Source organism: Juglans microcarpa x Juglans regia, chromosome 4S, assembly GCF_004785595.1.
Source record: "Juglans microcarpa x Juglans regia isolate MS1-56 chromosome 4S, Jm3101_v1.0, whole genome shotgun sequence".
Classification (NCBI taxonomy): domain Eukaryota; kingdom Viridiplantae; phylum Streptophyta; class Magnoliopsida; order Fagales; family Juglandaceae; genus Juglans; species Juglans microcarpa x Juglans regia.
The window spans coordinates 1,331,164-1,349,802 of NC_054601.1; the positions used below are offsets into that span (position 1 = coordinate 1,331,164).

General features: G+C 36.0%; 4 protein-coding genes and 1 long non-coding RNA gene across 9 annotated transcripts; 4 read left to right on the forward strand and 1 right to left on the reverse strand.

Moving 5' to 3' along the window:
* The first annotated feature begins 4,704 nt into the window (after positions 1-4,704).
* Positions 4,705-5,590, forward strand: LOC121262284. The gene is made up of 2 exons (XR_005940077.1): positions 4,705-5,233; positions 5,335-5,590. It is a non-coding gene; the product is annotated as an uncharacterized LOC121262284 (long non-coding RNA).
* A 1,246-nt stretch (positions 5,591-6,836) lies between these two features.
* Positions 6,837-9,454, reverse strand: LOC121262277 (3-ketoacyl-CoA synthase 11-like). Its single transcript, XM_041164677.1, has 2 exons — positions 9,383-9,454; positions 6,837-9,123 (listed from the first exon to the last, which is right to left on the reverse strand). The coding sequence occupies exon 2, from the start codon at positions 8,758-8,760 to the stop codon at positions 7,216-7,218; it is 1,545 nt and encodes a 514-aa protein (XP_041020611.1). The 5' UTR covers positions 8,761-9,123; positions 9,383-9,454; the 3' UTR covers positions 6,837-7,215.
* A 27-nt stretch (positions 9,455-9,481) lies between these two features.
* LOC121262281 lies at positions 9,482-11,829 on the forward strand. 4 transcript variants are annotated; one of them, XM_041164680.1, is made up of 7 exons: positions 9,482-10,064; positions 10,269-10,311; positions 10,408-10,490; positions 10,612-10,674; positions 10,764-10,884; positions 11,105-11,182; positions 11,580-11,829. In XM_041164680.1, the coding sequence occupies exons 1-7, from the start codon at positions 9,919-9,921 to the stop codon at positions 11,664-11,666; spliced, it is 621 nt and encodes a 206-aa protein (XP_041020614.1). In that variant the 5' UTR covers positions 9,482-9,918; the 3' UTR covers positions 11,667-11,829. The 4 variants fall into 4 exon arrangements, with proteins under 4 accessions (XP_041020614.1, XP_041020618.1, XP_041020619.1 ...); XM_041164684.1 differs by having other exon boundaries at positions 10,764-10,859; XM_041164681.1 differs by having other exon boundaries at positions 9,792-10,064; positions 10,398-10,490; positions 10,764-10,859.
* A 2,306-nt stretch (positions 11,830-14,135) lies between these two features.
* On the forward strand, positions 14,136-16,363 carry LOC121262283 (V-type proton ATPase subunit c''2). Of its 2 annotated transcripts, none has more exons than XM_041164687.1 (4): positions 14,136-14,407; positions 14,529-14,606; positions 15,713-15,889; positions 15,983-16,363. In XM_041164687.1, exons 1-4 carry the CDS (start codon positions 14,277-14,279, stop codon positions 16,152-16,154), a joined length of 558 nt encoding a protein of 185 aa, XP_041020621.1. In that variant the 5' UTR covers positions 14,136-14,276; the 3' UTR covers positions 16,155-16,363. The 2 variants fall into 2 exon arrangements, with proteins under 2 accessions (XP_041020621.1, XP_041020622.1); XM_041164688.1 differs by having other exon boundaries at positions 14,140-14,407; positions 15,713-15,883.
* Positions 16,364-16,487: 124 nt separating this feature from the next.
* LOC121262278 (protein ECERIFERUM 26) lies at positions 16,488-18,542 on the forward strand. The gene is made up of 2 exons (XM_041164678.1): positions 16,488-17,064; positions 17,335-18,542. Exons 1-2 carry the CDS (start codon positions 16,639-16,641, stop codon positions 18,265-18,267), a joined length of 1,359 nt encoding a protein of 452 aa, XP_041020612.1. The 5' UTR covers positions 16,488-16,638; the 3' UTR covers positions 18,268-18,542.
* Positions 18,543-18,639: the final 97 nt, after the last annotated feature.

Here is an 18,639-nt window from a genome sequence, read left to right on the forward strand (position 1 = left end):
ATGGATGCATTTGATCTCTCTGATGATCAGAATTTCTAAAAGAATTTCTCGATCACATGTTTTAAATTTTAAAATTCTAATAAAGCTTTGTTTGATCTTAACGTGAATGAATGGACGACACAATCTCGGCATAATTAGTTGCGCACCTTGAGATGCATGGTTGAAATTTTTTTGTTGAAAAAGTATTCTTGCATAATTAGTTGTGCATGGAATTTTGTGTTGGTGGGACTCGATGCAACTTTCCTAGCTAGCTAGCTTCTTTGTTTGTTTGTGCGCGAATTGATATCCATGATCTTCGATCGGCATCTTATCACGATGTGTAATCCATTTACTTGAATATTTTTGTCATTTTCCTATCTATTTGTCTGACTAAATCTTTGGTTAGACAATAAAATGAGGTGAGATAATTTTAAATAAGTTAAATAAAATATTATTATTTTAAGATTTAAAAAAAATTAAATTATTTTTTATTTTTTATATGAAAATTTAAAAATTTTATAATAATAAAATGAGATGAGTTGAAAGTATTTTTTAATCAAATTATATCTAATGAACAAATAAAGAGTTTTTTTAATCCACCACAGAATCTCGAATAATTTCAAGAAAACAAAATAATAATAATAATAATAATAATAGTGAGCAAGAATAAGATATTTCTCTCCCTTTTACGTGTAATTGCATTTTAAAGATGATTGTTCAAATATAAATATTTTTTAATTTTTAATTTTTTTATCTAATTATTATCTAATCATTACAATATTATAATAATATTTTAACTTTATAATATATTTATTCAATTTTCTCTCTCATTTCTCAAAATTTCATAAAACATATTAACTCAAATTATTTTACTACTATTCACAGATTTTTATATAATTTCATCTCATCTGTATAACGAGACATGCCTTCACATAATACATCAGATATATTTTATAATCAAAAGATCAGTTTATACTTTAAAAAATATTTTAAAATTTAATACATTATATTAAACCATGCCAATGCGTAAATTTTCGAGATAATGAGTTTTATAATTTTCTCACTGATCTTAACCTAAACATCCTTTCATCAAAATTATAGTCTCAATCATAAAAAGATGTTTTCGTAACAAAATATATAGAACAACTTTCATAAAATTAAAAAAAATATCAGGCGCTTTATTCTCGAATATATATATTCTCAATGGACTCCACTCCATCACTTCTTCAAACCTCACTAAATAAATAAGAATTTCTAAAAATTTGTTTCAATCCAAACATATTCTTAAAATAAAACACAACTATCTCATAAAATTCGTCTTTAAAAATTCCAATCAAAATTCTCGAAAGGTTCTGGCCGTAAAAGTCCTATCAAAACTTTTGAAAAACTCTCACAAAAATCTTAGGTCCAAAGATCTTTTAACGGTCGAATCGTACGTGGTACCAATCTGATTATATATTCAAATAAAAATAAATTTTGATTTGTTTGAAGTCAAAACTGCTCTAATAGTCGTTGCGCGGTTGTTTTGTTAGAAGAAAGTTGATGAATAGGTTGGCTGATGCATGACCTAACAATATGTTACAAATGTTATATGTCCATATATGGTCCCATGGTTCACATTCTAGAAAACCGGTTTGTTAGGCGGAGGTGCCCTAAACTTATTATATGCACATCTACTATTTGACTCATAACCAATGTGCACGAGACCATAACATACCCCCACCCCTCAAGACCAACGCTGACTCCCACGTTGGTCGAGCACTATGGGAGGGGCTTTCACCAGGATGGGGCAACGTGGTGCAAGCTCAGCCCGTTAGGCGAGGCAACATAGGAGCTCACAATCGGTTCTGATACCATTTGTTATATGTTCATATATAGCCCAAAGTGAAAACCAGCTTATTAGGTGGAGATACTCTCAAGTTTATATGCACACATACTATTTTGACTCTTAACCAATGCGAGACCATAACAATAAAATTGATGGAGCTAACCATAAGGTTGCGTTTGGATGTTTAATTGAGTTGAGTTGAGATGATAAAATATTGTTAGAATATTAATTTTTAATATTATTATTATTATAAAATTTGAAAAAGTTGAATTGTTTATTATATTTTGTATTGAGATTTGAAAAAGTTGTAATGATGAGTTGAGATGAATTGAAGTGAGTTGTGATTCCAAACGAAGCCTAAATGTACTTTTTTTTTATCAATGATTATTCATCTAAAAAGAAAGAGTAATACTAGATATAAGATTAGGATGTGCAAACTTTCTAAGACTATTAAATTTCTTTTACGTGGATTATAGATTTAATCATTTTTTTAAAAGAAATATGCAAAACTTATATAAGACTGAATATATCATTTAAAAGGAAAAAAAAATAGATTTTATTGGGCAAGAGTCGACCTTTCCAAAGTTGTTGGGCCTACATTTGTTATGGGCTGGGAAAAGGTAAGTGTTTAAAGCTCAGACCAATTTAAACTTCGGGCCTGCTTTCTTATTCTCCAGATATTGATTGAGACATTGGAAAGAATTTTAATCTTGATCAGTAGGCTTAACTCGGAACAACTACCAAGCCCAAACCCCAACAATAAATGGACCAAACCAAAATTTGTTATTATCATCGCACTTTACATTTTAATTAATAAATAAATAAACTTACTTAAAATATATCATATAAATAAATATAATAAATAATTATTCTATTTATAAGTCTTTAATCATATTACTAACCTAACAAAAATTAATTTATATAATCAATTAAAATACTTAATTTTTACACAATCCAATAACTTTTCAAATATAGGAACAACATTTCCTAATTATAATTTTATGGGAGTCAGTTTGGACATAATTAAATTAATAAAAATTTTTTTAATTTAAATAGGTTTATTCTATACTTAAAATGGTGCGTAAAGCATACAATTCACATGATTTAATTGATAAGATTCAAATTTTAAAATTTATTTTCTAAATCAAATTATATTACATAAATATTTTCCTATAATAAAATTCTTCATTTAAATACACTACAGTGAAAACAATTGTTAACCAAAAATAAAAAATAAAAAAATGTAATTGTGCTCAGTTAAAATATCGGTTGTCCCGAGTCCTGACTCTTTACCATTCTTGTATTTTAATTTTTTGCCATTCTCTCTTGACGCTATCATCATCCAAGATTTTTCTATAAATACTTCCGAACGTTCTCATCCACCCTCGGCGAAATCTCTCTCTCTCTCTCTCTCTCTCTCTCCGTGTTGGTGAACTAGTCTTTGAATTGAGAGCGGACAAAATGTCAGGAAAAGGAGCGAATGGATTAATAATGGGCAAAACCCCTGCCCTAAATAAGGATAAGAAGAAGCCCACCACTCGCTCCTCCCGAGCTGGTCTTTAGGTCCCAACTCTTTCTCCCTATCTCCGTCTCTCTAATCATTGTGTTCAGTACTTGTTTCTAGTTGGTTTTGGGTTACTACGTTTTCACTCTCATGGTTATGTTTCTGTTCCTAAGATTGGATTTTTTTTAACCTTAATATTCATGCTCTATACATATGAATTGTCTTGCAGTTCATTTTCTATTATTATTTTCTATTATTATTGTTATTTACTGGGTTTTAATCTGGCTATCAGTTTCTAGGTCAAATTTATCTTCATGTTTTGGAAGATAATTTTAAAATAATTGTTGATGTCGACAACTCCACGCTATAGGGGCTCGGTCTCTTTCCTATAAAGATGAAGAATGGGGGAGTTCAGGATTATAGTAACTCCGACGCTCAAGTTAGTCCAAGGTAAGAGATGAAGAGAGAAAGTGAGAGATAGAGAGAATGAGTAGAGAAGTATTTAAGAGTGTAAGTAAGTAACCCCTTCAGAGGGAGGGTATCTATGCTTGGTCAGAGTGAGCTCTGAGGCGATGGTGACCGGTGTGTGGCTCTATACGGGATTTGGGTGTCCTTGCTTCCCTGCATACCTGGCCAGGTCAGACCAGGGTTATCGCTAACACTTAAGGGGGCATGCCATAACATGCCAACCCCTGGGATGCATTGAATGCAGCGTGGCTGTGGCACTTGGCATGGCGTGTCCACTCCTGTTCCATTAAATGCAACGTGGTCTTGGACAAGCTCGTTCGTCCTCCAGCATTGTCCGGATAGCTATGTCAGGGATGGAGATGTCTCTGACGGTTGGCCAGTTATGGTGTTAGGTGACCCTGCTGTGTCAAGGTCATCCTCTTGTCAGGACACTCTGTCTTGTGTCCTTCATTTTGGGCCGACCCGGCCCACCTCAGATCATGTACGCGGGCCCGAGCCCCATTCTGGGCCTGGCCACTGGGGATTTCTCCCCTCATAATAATATTCATTTGGCCGTCGAGGTGTTCATGATTTTTTAAGTTCATAGTTGCTCATATGGTTAGTGAATATGAGCTTGATCTTTCATAATTGTCCGCATCAAAATGATTCTACTGAATCGTGAACCTTCCTAGTTATCCAATCTCCATCTTCAACTCGAAACATCATTCCTTCTAATTAGCAGTGAATTTAGATGTTAGCATATAAACATTACAAGAATTTGGAGGTAGCAGGGGATTATGGCTAGATTAGGAGTAGGTAAATGGGGTTCTTCAAAAGCACAATCTTAAGGAACTGCAGCATTGTGAAAGATTGTCCCTATTTGTCTAGTGTTGTGTATATGGAGGGAAGGAATGGAAGGAACTTCTTAAGGATAGGGAGCATATGGTAGAATGCTCAAAAACCTTTTTCCATTGGTTAGTGAACGATTATCTATCCACCTCCATCCTTTGTAGTCACCGAAAAGAAAAATGTGCTTGTAGTTCAGTATAGGCTTAACCTTGTACATCTGAACTTGCAGTTCCCTCCTCAAGTCAAGGGTCACAGCTCATGGAAGGATTGGTGCAATAGTTGCCGTATACTCTGCTGCAATCTTGGAATACCTGACTGCAAAAGTTTTGGAGCTGGCAGGTAATGCAAGCGAAGATCTGAAGGTTAAGCGCATAACATCGAGGCATCTACAGCTTGCAATTCGTGGGGATGAAGAACTTGATACTCTTATAAAAGGAACAATAACCGGTGGTGGTGTTATTCCTCACATTCACAAATCGCACATCAACAAATCCTCGAAGGATTGAAAGCATAGCGTGGTCATATATCGTCAACTAACTTACTTAGAATGAGAGTAGTGTGTACATTTTGTGACATCTTGTCAGTGGATATCGGTCCTTTTGTAGGGTTTGCAGCCACTTCTGCAGGTGATCAAAGGACATCTTTCATGGTTCCGTTTTGGTACTGCAGTATGAATTAATATATATATATATATATCTAACATCGATTCCTCCATTTCCATGTGTAGGTGTATATAACAGAGATTTTTATTTATTTATTTTTCATAGTTCTCCTAACGCTACGAAAAGGTATTCACTGTTAATTGGATCTAAATTCTAATCAGTTGTCAAGATTGTGGACAGTTTTTTCTTAAAGCGGAGACTGGAATTAGTCACTATTCAATGATCGGAAACTATTCCCCTACGAACTTGTAAAGATTTTCTTTAATTTTCCTCTCTTTGCTTAAGCAGCGGTGGAATTGGTGAGCATATGTGCAAAGCTTATTTTGTTCGAGGAATTCTCTTCCAGATCGCGGAGCATCTACATTGGTCTATGCATATGCAAAATAATATTTGCATAATATAACCCTAAAATCCTTTACATTAGTTTATGCATATCCAAATATTTAGCTAGTTATGAACAGTACTTATATAAATTTGGATAATTACTATTCACTCCACAAAATATATTTTAATCATTATTTCTCTCTCATTCTACTCTCTCACAATGTTTTCATTTTCTCACTCCTTCAACAACACAACAAACTTTCATCTGCACATTCATTTTATTATTATAATATATTGTATATATTTTTTCATTTTATTATATTTTTAATATAATATTAAAAAATTATATTTTTTATTATTACATTTGTATTATTAATGTCAAATGTATGTAGTAGATGCTAATTGTAAAATATACATATAAAAAAAATTGATTTTAGCAAAAAATTAATAATAATAAAATATTTTATTATTATTTTGTCTCAAATATGCATAAGCTAATATGAAAATTTTACTTAAATGACAAAATAATTATGTAAAAAAAGTGATTTTATATATACATATGTATAGACTAATATTAATGCGAAACGGTAAAACCCTTGTGGCTTTCAATCGTGGGTAGCGCTGAGAACTTTTTAGAAGAATACGTGAAGGAAATGCATCCTTGTTTGCAGTTCTTTGCTCCTACACGTCTTGTCTCGGCAGTATCTTCAGTTCCTTGAAAAATTGGAGTCCAAAACCTAAATAATGTACATTCTATCATGGCAAGAACGGGCTAAAAGTCAATGTCTCATATTTGAGAAATTTCTTCATGTACGGACAAGTGAGGATAATAAGAATGATTTCTCGGTTGCCAGTAGTCATGGTCACTATCACTGGCAAAAAATGATATCTAGACATATTAAGGTTGTATAAGTTAAGTTGAAATGATAAAATATTATTAAAATATTATTTTTTAATATTATTATTATTTTAAGATTTAAAAAAATTGAATTATTTATTATATTTTATATTAAAATTTGAAAAAATTATAATGATAAATTGAGATCCAAACAAAGCCTAAAGAAGAACAATTAGAGCTACATTCTGTTCAAGATCCTAATGCGAATTAAAATTAAAATTAAAAATTAAATAAAATATTATTAAAAAAATATTTTTTTGACATTATTTTTATTTTTAGATTTAAAAAAATTCAATTATTTCTTTTATTTTATTTTTTTGTTTTGAGAATTCGAAAAAATTATAATGATTAGATAAAATGAAATTAATTGAGAAGAATTGTGAAAACAAACGAGACCTTAACGTGAAACAATCTTACTCCTAGCCTGGTCCTATCTCAAAACAAACACCTGATAAGTAGAGTCAGAAATCAGAACTCCAATTTCTGACTTGAACTAAATGGACCTCGATCTTGAATCACAGCAAATCAGACACTAGCATTCTCCATTTCCTACCAAACAGTAACAGTTGCCACCCTATAGAGCTTTAGAAAGGAAACTACACCATTCCTTGCCACCTTTTCACCCAGAGAGAGAGAGAGAGAGAGAGAGAGAGAGGTTTTAGCACTCTATTAGCAAAGAGGCTATCGTCGAGATGCTGCCACAAAGGCTAACAACCACTCCATGTCAAATGGCTGAGACCCTAGGAACATTCACTGGAAACTGGTGGATCTCGTCTATCCATGGGTTCTCCCCCTTTCCTGGATTTACAGTGCGTAGAGCATTCCAAACTGCACTGTTACATTTGAACCCAGACCCAAATGCGATCTGCCATATTCTGTCTCCCTTCTTCACCCTCCCCTTGGCTTCTGTATAAGCCAATTCATACCACAAAGAGCTGCTGGAGGTGTTGCCAAAACGGTGGAGTGTCATTCTTGAAGGTTCCATATGCCAATCTGAAAGCTGCAAATTCTTCTCCAATTCATCCAGCACAGCTCTTCCTCCAGCGTGAATGCAGAAATGCTCAAAAGCCAGTTTAAAGTCTGGAATATAAGGCTTCAACTTCATCTTGAAAAGTTTTCTCCCAAACAATGTGGCAAAGAAGAGCATTTGTTCAGACATTGGCAACACAAGAGGACCCAAGGTAGTTATGTTAGTCTTCAAAGCTTCCCCAGCAACTGCCATTAGATCCTTAGACAAAGAAACTCCAATCTTTCCAATGGAATCCTCTTGTTGAGTAACACAAGAGAAGCACTTATCGTTGGCACCTTTGTGGGTTCGAACGGTATGAACCAATTGATACTTGGATCCGCGCCAGTCAGACCTCTTGTTCGAAAGCAAAATTGCGGCTCCTCCCATTCTAAACAAACAATTTGAAACAAGCATCGATCTATCATTCCCAAAATACCAATTCAAAGTGATGTTCTCCATGCTAATCACCAAGGCAAGTGAATTGGGATGAACTTGAAGAAGATCTTTAGCAAGATCAATGGATATCAAACCAGCACTGCAACCCATCCCGCCCAGATTATAACTAACAATATTCCCTCGAAGTTTGTAATGGTTAATAACCATTGCAGATAGTGATGGTGTTGGGTTAAACAAGCTACAATTCACAATTAAAATCCCAACATCTTTTGGTTTCAAACATGTCTTGTCAAAAAGCTGATCAAGAGCACCAAACATCACTGCCTCAGCTTCTTTCCTCGCTTCTGCCATTGACAGATTTGGAGGAACCCTCAGAACTGATTCAGGAAGATATGTTGACTCCCCAAGACCCGACCTTTCCAGAATTTTCCTTTGGAACTCCAGGTTTTCCTTGGTGAACGTCCCCGTCGAACAGGACCGATCCATAAATATCTGCCTCGTGCATTTCCGAGCATCCTCAGGCTTATAGCATGAGAAGTCAACGAGGTAAACAGGGCGGGGACGAGTAAGGAAATAAAGGGTCAGTAAGAAGACCAGGAGTGTTGAGCATAGAATCACGGATATGAGATTGTATTGGAGATGGTCCCAAAGCTCATAGAGACTTTCGAGTGAACAAGTAGAGAGCTGTGCTGCGACTACAATGAGGAGAGGCGATAGAAAAAGGTACATTCCATGGGTTATGAGGTAGTGGTAGCCAAGTTTCACATATTTCAGCTTCACGGATTGTTTGAAATCTGGAAGCTTTCGCGAATATGTGGACGGTCGAATCAATGGCTCGTTTGCATTTGGATTGAATTCTGACATTTTCGGTAGAAATTTTTGAATATAGACTTAATGGAAAAGGAATAGGTCAGAGTCTGACAAAACCAAGGACTTTTCCGGAGATCCAAATAGAATAATGGATGAAAAGAGCATGAACCCCTCTTCCTTTGGAGCAAAAAGACTATGAATTTGAGCTCATAGAAAGCGCATTGCACAGGAAATCAGAATGCATGACCCCGGTAATTAGTAAAATAACTTTTAGGTTCGTGGGTTGGATTAAATTTACTCACAATTCGGGTAAAAAAATTATATGTATTTGGAAATGGATTTTTTCAGAATAAGAGGGTATCTCGGTAAGGCATTGATGAATCGCAATGAGAGAAGCATGATGCTGCACAAAAGAACCTAACATCCCTGCCCAAAAAACAAAACAAAAAACAAAAATAAAAAACAATCATCAAAAAGAAAAAAGTTTTGAATATTCTTACAAAACTCCGCACCTCACATTTTCTAGATGCGATCTATAAATGTTTCTTTTCTGTGAAGTGCAAGAAAAAGAAAGAAAAATAAAATTAAACCAATGCAGGAGAGATTCTTCGTGCAATTGCAATGCAAGAAGAGACACACTGGAGAATGGGCTGAGACCCAGATGAATAGACCTTACCTTAAAAGGCTTAGATGTAGTATCTGATCAGAGTTCTTCCTGTTCGTGCCGGAGAAGTCAATTGCATAGAGAGAGAGAGAGAGAGAGAGAGAGAGAGAGAGAGAGAGAGAGAGAGCGAGGTGCAGAGCGGAGACGCCGGAGAGCTTCAGCATTTATGCATGCTCCGATTGTACTGTACAAATGCGCCGTGACTCGTCTCAAGTGAACTTGGTGCAGTTACTCCTAGTTTCTCTCTGATCTTGGCACACAAGGAATTTGAGTGATTCTCTGAAATTCGTCTCCAACTTATATTTAAGTTTCGAGTTTTGCCATTTTCCATTCACGAAAACGTCCCTTCTGGTTATGACACGTGTATTTATAAAATATGTTCGTCAAAAATTAAACTTAGGATTGTCCTCTTCGATACATAGCAACGGCCCAGATCTAAACATCGTAGACAGCTAGCGAGCGCCATCATCATCTCCATTTGCTACTATTCTCCATTCATCGCAACTTTACACACGGGGAGGGTGTAGAGATACAGAGAAATCAAAACGATGTCGCTCTGTTCATCTTTCTCGTCTCCACCCCGTTCCCTCTCTTTCTTCTCCAAAACCAGACCCTTCAAAGACGATCCCAAACCCCTTGCAACCTCTCGCTTCAGAGCTTCTGCCGACGTTCCCGATTTTCTCTCTGCCGATTGGTACGCATGTTGTTAATTGTTCAATTCTTTCCGCACAAATACGTACATGGTTGCTTGTTGAATTTTTGGGTTTTTAGTTGTTTCTCAAGTTGGACTGATTAGGTTATCTCTGTAGTCTTATTCACAACAATTCTACAATCCCATTAACTTGTTTTGGTTGACTATGTCATTTGTAGCAAGTAATTGTTGTCTTTTGCTTTGCAGGCTTGAATCTCGTAAGAAGAGACCTTTTGGCCCAAGATTAAATGTAATTCTCCTGTTGTTTCTGTTTCCTTCTTCTATGTTACTGTTGTTTCTCTCAAGCTTTTCAATCTATGGTAACTCTTGCTATAGTTTGGTGCAGAAGAAGCTGTCCAGTACCAGCTTGATGCACTCAAATACAACGACCAGCCCCGTCAAGATTATGGCATCGAGGTTATGTACAGGGTAAGTTACTGATTCTGGCACTCTTTGTTCTTTTGGCTGGTTAGCATCACTTGGGAACAGTTTAGCAATGTAAACAACGTGGATTAGGTGAAATCGTGTGATAATCGTTTTTCCATGACAGTTTGCTGGATTCGATCCTTTTGAAAGGTCCACCTATTTTGGGCCCTTTTTCGATTTGGGACAGGTAATTGATTATAAAATTTGAGAAACTTGCCAATAATGCTAACATGTGTTGATATCTCTTCTTGGTTTGCTGCTTCATTGTTAGTGCAGTTTGAACGGTTTAGGCGGATTTTTCATCATTCAACCTATCGCGTTTTACTTGGTCATAAGGATCGAAAGATTCTTAGCAGTTTGTTTGTGGAGGAGGTATAAATGGCTTATCATTTGCATGGTAAAGAGAAAAATATAAATGGCTCATCTTTCGTGTGGTGAAGGAATAAAACATGTTGTATATAAATTACTTGTCATGTAATTTGTAAATTAGGCTGAGCACTTTCTGTTGTAAGTCATGCACCTTTCATCCAAACCTAAATTTGTTGATTCTTCATGCTGTTCTCGATTGTTTTTCACTTTGCTAATCAGCTCCTATGTGTGTATGAGCTGAAAAATAGAACCGATTCAAGCAGAGAGTTTGGATACAAGGAAGTCGCCCGGAGGAAGAAGAAATATTTCAGTTTACCATGGTTCAGGTTTGTTCATGGCGCCTTTTGTTTATGATAATCATCTGTTTCTTTGTGGCATGGTACATGGTTTCAACTTGGCACTTCTATCATTAAATTGTTTGTTTCCACTTAGATGGTTATGATTGAATCTAGGGGTGGTCAGCGGGTGTTTGTTGAACGTTATAATCATATTCCTAATTTATGTGGGCATGTGGAGGAGTTCTATTGTACTCAGTGACCTTATCTATACATTTATCTGAAAATATAACAACCATCAAAGGCATTCCATTGGTTGTATAGATGTTTTGCATTATTATAATGACAGGTTTGATCAAATATTTTTACTTAATAATATATGCTATGGAATATCAATTTTTGTTGACATAATAATCTTACCTCGTAATTTATCGAACTATGGAGGCAGAGGGTTGGTGGTTCTTGGGATGGTTATTGGCTGACGGAAAGTCTACTTCACGATGGAGATGCTTTTACAGGTGGATTGGCTTACTGAATATCGAATGCAGCCATGGGGGACTTCAGTTAATTACTTCTGCCCTGTTGTTGAAACATTACATTGTTCGACTAAACCTCAGAATCTGTACATATGGAAAAATGTAAATCGATGTCACTTCAACATTAATCTTTGTAAATAAAAAGTATGTAATTAATTATTAGTTCCAATGTATGTCTTAAGTCTGAACTTCTCTCTCTCTCTCTCCCCTAATATTCTATTTGCATTGGCTTCATCAAAGTCATCTTCAAAATTGGATGATGAAAAGTACATGTTTTTCATAAATCTAAAACCTTCTTATCCATATTTCACATTGGATTCATCAAAATAATAAAGGAGACGAACTTGTTGAGGAAGAAGAACCTGTGAAGAAGAAGGTGTACTGCAAAAGCGAGAGAAAGGGAGAGAGAAAACACACGGGGAGGAAATAAAGTGAGAGGGAAATGAAAAAAAAGTATGTTGGAGATTAAATCGTGAATAAAAAATACATTTGCTTGGTGAATAGTAACCCTTCATATTTGAAAGAACTCATCTATTTACTGTAGCTCAAAACTTTCCACTCTTCCTTTTAGCTAATCCAATGCAATTGTGTTTTGATTGCATTTGGCTAAGTTTTTTATGAAGTCAATACCAATACTCTAAACTGTGTTTTCGACTGCTGGGATGGGAGTATTTTGATTAGGACTTCTTCAGGTAAGGTGATGCACTAGAGACCTGATGCAATCGTCACTCTTTTGCTTTGCCTTGCTACAATAAAACAAATACAGATTTAGAAGTAATTTAGCCTTTTGGTAAACCATAATTGCTAGAAATTTTCTGGCTGAATTAGAAGACTGTAACCGTGGTTTGCTCATGGAGCAAATCAGCTTTATTTTACAATAGTTCTGGTTCCGGTTTGCTCATTCTTGGCATTTATTTTACAATAAGATGGCACATTTATTACACTTTTATATCCCATACGAGCTAGCCTTTAGTAATTCTTTGGTGTCCCATGCTCACCAAAGAAAGATTGGGTTGCATGCTCACCAATGCCTAACCCTCAATACGGTGCTAAGGCACCCAATGTCATGAGATAAACAAAGACAGATAGACCTTCTCAAGCCAGCATGCAACACAGATATCGCTATATTATGACAAGTAAAGGAACAAAAGAGTGAACATTAGGGATGACCAATCCAAATATCGATGGGAGCCACAAAACTACAGTTTCAATTTACATAGTAGATGTTGGAATATACAAAATTACCACAATCATAAGGTGTGGACATACACACAGCTATATGTATGTATGTATGTATGTATGTATTCTTGTGATGTGCTTCACATACGTTGTTTTTTTACATATGCCATGGACGTTTATCTACATAGTATGATAGTAGTATTCCCTTGTGCATGGATCCTGTTGTTGGGGGCTAAAGCTTAATCAAGTTGAGTCATCTTCTTCCTTCACATCTTCAAGACATAAGCGGAACCATAGACTAGCGAAGGAAGACAAAATATAGAAGAACCAACCTTCATTCACTAATACCAACCATTTCATGTCTCAGGAATTACTTGACGTTGGAAGTTGTGAATGCAGAAGCATTACAAGAAACTTGTACTGAATATTTTTAGCAAATGCCCAAAAATAAGGGCTTGAACACACCTAAAAGAATGAAGGTTAAGAATTATGCCATCAAACAACGGAGTTTATCTTGTATTCATTAGGGCTAAGCTTTTGGATTCTTCAATAAAATCTCGATTCTTTAAAAAAAAAAAAAAAAAAAAAAAAAAAAAAGAGTAGAATTATAGAAATCACTGAAACCCAAATCGATAACGGAAATAATATTTTCAATTTTAGAGTGTTGAAGTCATGCATATTTCCTTTTATAAAAGTAAGTAAATCTGATTATTTACGTAAAAAAAAAAAAAAAGTGTTATTCTTTCTACTTTTTTCCAACAAAAAAAAAAAAAAAAATACACATACTTGCCCACCATAATACTATATCTAGTATTATTATTTTTTCTAATGAAATGGTGTATAGCACTTCTTGACATTTAATTAGAAAAGAGATAATTTTTCAAATAAACAAATCCTAAGCAAGTCCTTGTAAAAATATGGATCCCATCTTAAAAGTATAAACAAAACTATTCTTTATTTATGAGATCCATTCTTTTTATAAATAACTTATTTATCTATTTAAAATTTGTACTTAACAGAATTCACGTTTATTCTTTCTTTTTTTTTGTTCTTTTGTAAACACACGTAAAAGAATAATGATACACATGTAAATACTTTACAATTAGTTTACAATTCATTTTAAATCAACTAATATAATTATAATACTTTATTAAAAGATTATTTTAATTTTACTTAACTACGTAACAAATTAGTTGTAGAATTGTAACTTTATCATTTTCTCACGTGAAAACCACAGCTGAAAAGAAACGGAAGGACGACGGCGTGAAAAAAAATCTCGCGCGTGCGAGAACATAAGTACGTGCGACATCCACGCTCGTCTTCCGCCATAACTTCTTTTTCTATAGGCGCGACGGAGTAATTAGGAAAAAAACCAAGAAATCGAAACTCAACCTCCACCAGATCAGATCAGACCGAGTAGAGGAAGAACCATGTCTGGCTCAGCAGCAATGACGAGAGATGCGTCCACTTGGGCTCACGCCCTGGTTAAGATCTCTCCCTACACTTTCTCCGCTATCGGCATCGCCGTCGCCATTGGCGTCTCTGTCCTGGGCGCCGCCTGGTACTCCTACTCTTTCTAGCTTCCCGAAGTCTTTGATTTTCAGTTCTCTCCCTTCTTTTTTTTTTTTAAAAAAATTTTCTGATTTGTAAATCCTCTATTTGTGGAGACGTGGATTTTGCAGGGGTATTTATATTACCGGAAGCAGCTTGATCGGTGCTGCAGTCAAAGCTCCTCGTATTACTTCCAAGAATCTAATTAGGTATAATGGCCGCATATATTTCTCGTTTAATTTTGTTCTCCTTAATTTTTGGGAATGATTAGGTTTCTCTTTGAATTTCCGAATTTACCTTGCGAATGTGCGGTTGATTTAGAATTTTTTTTTTTTTTTGATAAGTGCGGTTGATTTAGAATTATGCCGATGAATGCCCCTATAACTGAATGCCAAATACTTATAGTAGACATTTCGGCATTTATAGTTTTGTTAATTCAAGCTCACGTTTATTTACAAAGTGGTCTCATCCAAGTGTTAGGTATCTACTATATTCATAAAAAAAAAGTATCTACTATATGTTCGTTTCAGCTTTTGGTTTTTGCTGAAATTTGATCTAAAGTTCGTAAGAGTACTTACACTTGCTTGTTATTAAGTTGGATGGTTTTTGTCTGATAATTCCAGTTTACTCACGTATGATGGATTTAACACCTCTTTATTTTGCACAACCCTTTCACATGTTAAGGACTCTATTTCTTTGGGCTTTCACTTAAGTGCTAAGAGCTGAGCTGTAGCAAATAAATTATCCCAAACCACATTTGTCCGATTGACGCCTTTATTGAACTCAAGGGCATCAGTGTTGTTGCCTTAAACAGGTGTTTTTGTCTGGTTCACTTTCCCAATCTGCTCATCTTAATAATATAATTAACTGAGAAATTGAAAACCTATGGGAAACAGGATGAGGGATCAATGATGACATAGAAGACATTAAGAGGATTTTGGAAAGATTATGATGAGAACGATACTATCGCTTTCTCATCCATGGGTGGCTCTAACTCTTTTCTTCGGGTTTAGTATGCATGATAAATCTTTAAGCCTAAGAGGTACAGTGCCTCATATCCTTGAAGATGATCTTTATTTATGTGTCTAGTTTTAGTAAAAGCCTTGTAGCAATCATTGTAAATAAGAAAAAAAAGCAAAGAGAGAACATTGGTTCAACTTCAAATCTGAAATTACAACAAAGTAGCTGGAGTACAAAAATTTCCAACCCTTTCTTTCAACTTATAGGAGGTTTCTAGAATCTCTCAATATAAGATGGAAAACAATGGATCAGCTACTTTTTATGTATTGATGGCTACAATTCTTTTTTTTTTCAGTGTTATCTTTTGTGAAGCTGTTGCTATTTATGGGGTTATCGTGGCAATTATTCTACAAACAAAATTAGAGAGCGTTCCATCATCACAGATTTATGCACCCGAGTCTCTTAGAGCAGGATATGCAATCTTCGCATCTGGGATTATTGTGGGCTTTGCAAACCTCGTCTGCGGGTTAATGTCTTTTTCCATTGCATCTTCCATTGGATTTGCCATGATTAACATATATACCACCTTCCCCATTACTATAGTCTGATTCTTCTTTGTAAACAGGGTTTGTGTGGGAATCATTGGGAGCAGTTGCGCACTGTCTGATGCTCAAAACTCCTCTCTTTTTGTGAAGATTCTTGTGATTGAAATCTTTGGTAGTGCACTTGGGTTGTTTGGGGTGATTGTGGGAATTATTATGTCAGCTCAAGCATCATGGCCTGCAAAAACAGTGTAAAATGCCGTTCTCGTCGGAACATGATGACCTCAGTTAAGCAATGCAATCTTATCTATGGCTGTTTCTTGTTTATTTCTCGCGAAGAGGGTTTCAATCTGTATAGGCATGAAAACAGATTGCCAGAATTTTGTGCGACCTTGTATTATTGTATGTCTTTGTGCTAGTGGACTAAAAAATGCAGCAACGATACACTAATTTACCTGATTGTACATCTTTGCCTCTTTGGATTGCGTCTTTCGTTAGGTGTTTTACTTAAATCAGAAACCCTCTTGAGGATTCGGAAACGTGAGCGGAAAAAACCTAACAGCTTCAGGGTTCATGACAGCCTCACTTTCCTCAAAAGCAACAAAAAGGTTGTTTTTCTGGCACTCATGCAAATGGACCCTTCACCCTCACTTCTCTTAGTATATATAAACTCACTCGCAAAGAAACCAAAAACGTAACACAGTCAGACTTTCAATTATCTCCAATATCCTTAAAAATAATGGCCGAGAACGAGATCATGTATGTCTGCAAACGAACAGTTGTCAGCACCAAACCAGTCCAACCTGGAAAACACCATCCCTTATCAGTCTTGGATCGCCATATGGAGAAAAACCACCTTAGAGTAGTGTGCTACTACAAAGGGCCTAGGGGTCAGGAAGAGGCCGGAGAGATAACCAAAAGGCTCAGAGAGTCCCTATCGGAAGTGCTTACGCATTTTCCAATCATGACCGGAAGGTTAATCCAAAATGACAAAGGGCATTGGATGATCAAGTGTAACGATGCCGGAGTGAGGATGGTGGAAGCAAGGGCCAAAGGGAACGTGGAGGATTGGCTTGGAAGTGTTGATAGGGGCAGGGAGATGATGCTTGTGCATTGGGAAGACATGTACTACAAGCCATACTTTTGGTCTACATTTTATGTTCAGGTAGTTACCTATATGTTCTTATCCTTTGACATCATAGGTTGGATACTTCTTAAGCCAAATCACGTCATGTTAATAAACCCCTCATGCTCAAAGACAAGTCAAAAGATCAATATATTTTCAAGATTTGCATTAAAACTTATTTATTGGCACGCCAAACATACCACTAATATGAAAACTTGCTACATCAGTTAACATAAAGAATAATATTGGTGTTTTTATTTTTCTTTTATAATTGTAATCTTATAATTAAATATCATTTTTCAACTTCAGGTTACAGAATTTGAAGAAGGTGGACTAGCGATCGGCCTGAGCTGCATTCATCTCCTGGCGGATCCCACCTGTGCTACCATGTTCATCAAGGCTTGGGCTGACACAACTTTGCCACGAAAAATGCTTGCTCCTCCTTTCTTCGACCCACTGCCTCCCCGAAGACCTGGTAACAGAATACCCAACCACAAGCCTTACACTGCCTTAATTGATCACTACAACTTCTCCCTCCACAATTCCAATCCATCCACAGATGCAAAACACACAACTATAACCCTAGCATTTTCCGACCATATGGTCCAAGCCTGCATGGACATGACCCTATCCTCCTCTGCTACACCAAACAAGCCCAGCCCATCCCCCTTTGAGGCCCTAGCTGGGCTTTTCTGGGTCTGTATCAGCAAGGTGAAAAGTTTGAGAAATGGGCTACTAAACATGTCCATTTGTTTGGATGCAAGGAAAGTTCTGGGCTTACACAAAGCTTTTTTTGGGAATTGCATGATCTATAATAAGGTCCATTTGGATGGTTTGGAAGAACACAAGCTGTCACAAGCTGCTAGAGCTATAGGAGAAGTGGTGGCAAAAATGGACAGTGAGGGGATCATGGATTTAATCGAGTGGCTTGAACAAAACGAAAGCCTAACACCTCCATTGATGAATAGCTGTGATCTGATTTGTTCTAACTTGGAGGTTGTGGACATACATTCCAGCGAATTTATTGAAAAGCTCCGCCCAATTCAGGTTTCTTATTATGTTGAGCCAGTGTTTGGAATAGGGCAGGTTTTGATTTTTCCGGCTCTGCCGGGTGAGGGTCCATTGGGCAGGGTGGCTATGGTTACGCTTCCTGAGGATGAGGTGATTAAACTGTGTGAAGATGAACTGCTTATGCAATTCTCTCCTACAATTCTGATGGGAGTGAATAGAACTCATGCTTGATAATAGTTTTGAATATGGTGCCACCAAATTCTTTCTATATGGGTGGTTCTTTATGAAATACCATTTTATGATAATGAAACAAAATATATTTATGGTATGCGGTAGGAAAAGGACATGCCCGAGCCTGCAACGTATTTGTGAATGGATCAAGTACTGATCCAGTGTCGTTCGTATATGGCAACCACACGACCTAGACTAGTACTGTCGTCAATGTTGCATCTGTTGTTTCTTTATGATATAAGCATGTTGTAGACACTCATGCTGAACTGCGAAAGCTATGAAAGTCGATCGAAAACATCATGAACATGTGATTGGTCTCTTGCTTTATAGCGCAAACAGCAGAAAGTGCGAGAGGCAAGAAAACATGGAAGA

Excerpts from the sequence above, each read along its gene's own strand:
- LOC121262277 (XM_041164677.1), bottom strand. The coding sequence starts at position 8,760 with ATGTCAGAATTCAATCCAAATGCAAACGAGCCATTGATTCGACCGTCC.
- LOC121262281 (XM_041164680.1), top strand. The coding sequence starts at position 9,919 with ATGTCGCTCTGTTCATCTTTCTCGTCTCCACCCCGTTCCCTCTCTTTC. Across the intron at positions 10,065-10,268 it reads GATTTTCTCTCTGCCGATTG|GCTTGAATCTCGTAAGAAGA; the intron begins GTACGCATGTTG and ends TTTGCTTTGCAG. Across the intron at positions 10,312-10,407 it reads CTTTTGGCCCAAGATTAAAT|AAGAAGCTGTCCAGTACCAG; the intron begins GTAATTCTCCTG and ends AGTTTGGTGCAG.
- LOC121262283 (XM_041164687.1), top strand. The coding sequence starts at position 14,277 with ATGTCTGGCTCAGCAGCAATGACGAGAGATGCGTCCACTTGGGCTCAC. Across the intron at positions 14,408-14,528 it reads TCTGTCCTGGGCGCCGCCTG|GGGTATTTATATTACCGGAA; the intron begins GTACTCCTACTC and ends TGGATTTTGCAG. Across the intron at positions 14,607-15,712 it reads ACTTCCAAGAATCTAATTAG|TGTTATCTTTTGTGAAGCTG; the intron begins GTATAATGGCCG and ends TTTTTTTTTCAG.
- LOC121262278 (XM_041164678.1), top strand. The coding sequence starts at position 16,639 with ATGGCCGAGAACGAGATCATGTATGTCTGCAAACGAACAGTTGTCAGC. Across the intron at positions 17,065-17,334 it reads GGTCTACATTTTATGTTCAG|GTTACAGAATTTGAAGAAGG; the intron begins GTAGTTACCTAT and ends TTTCAACTTCAG.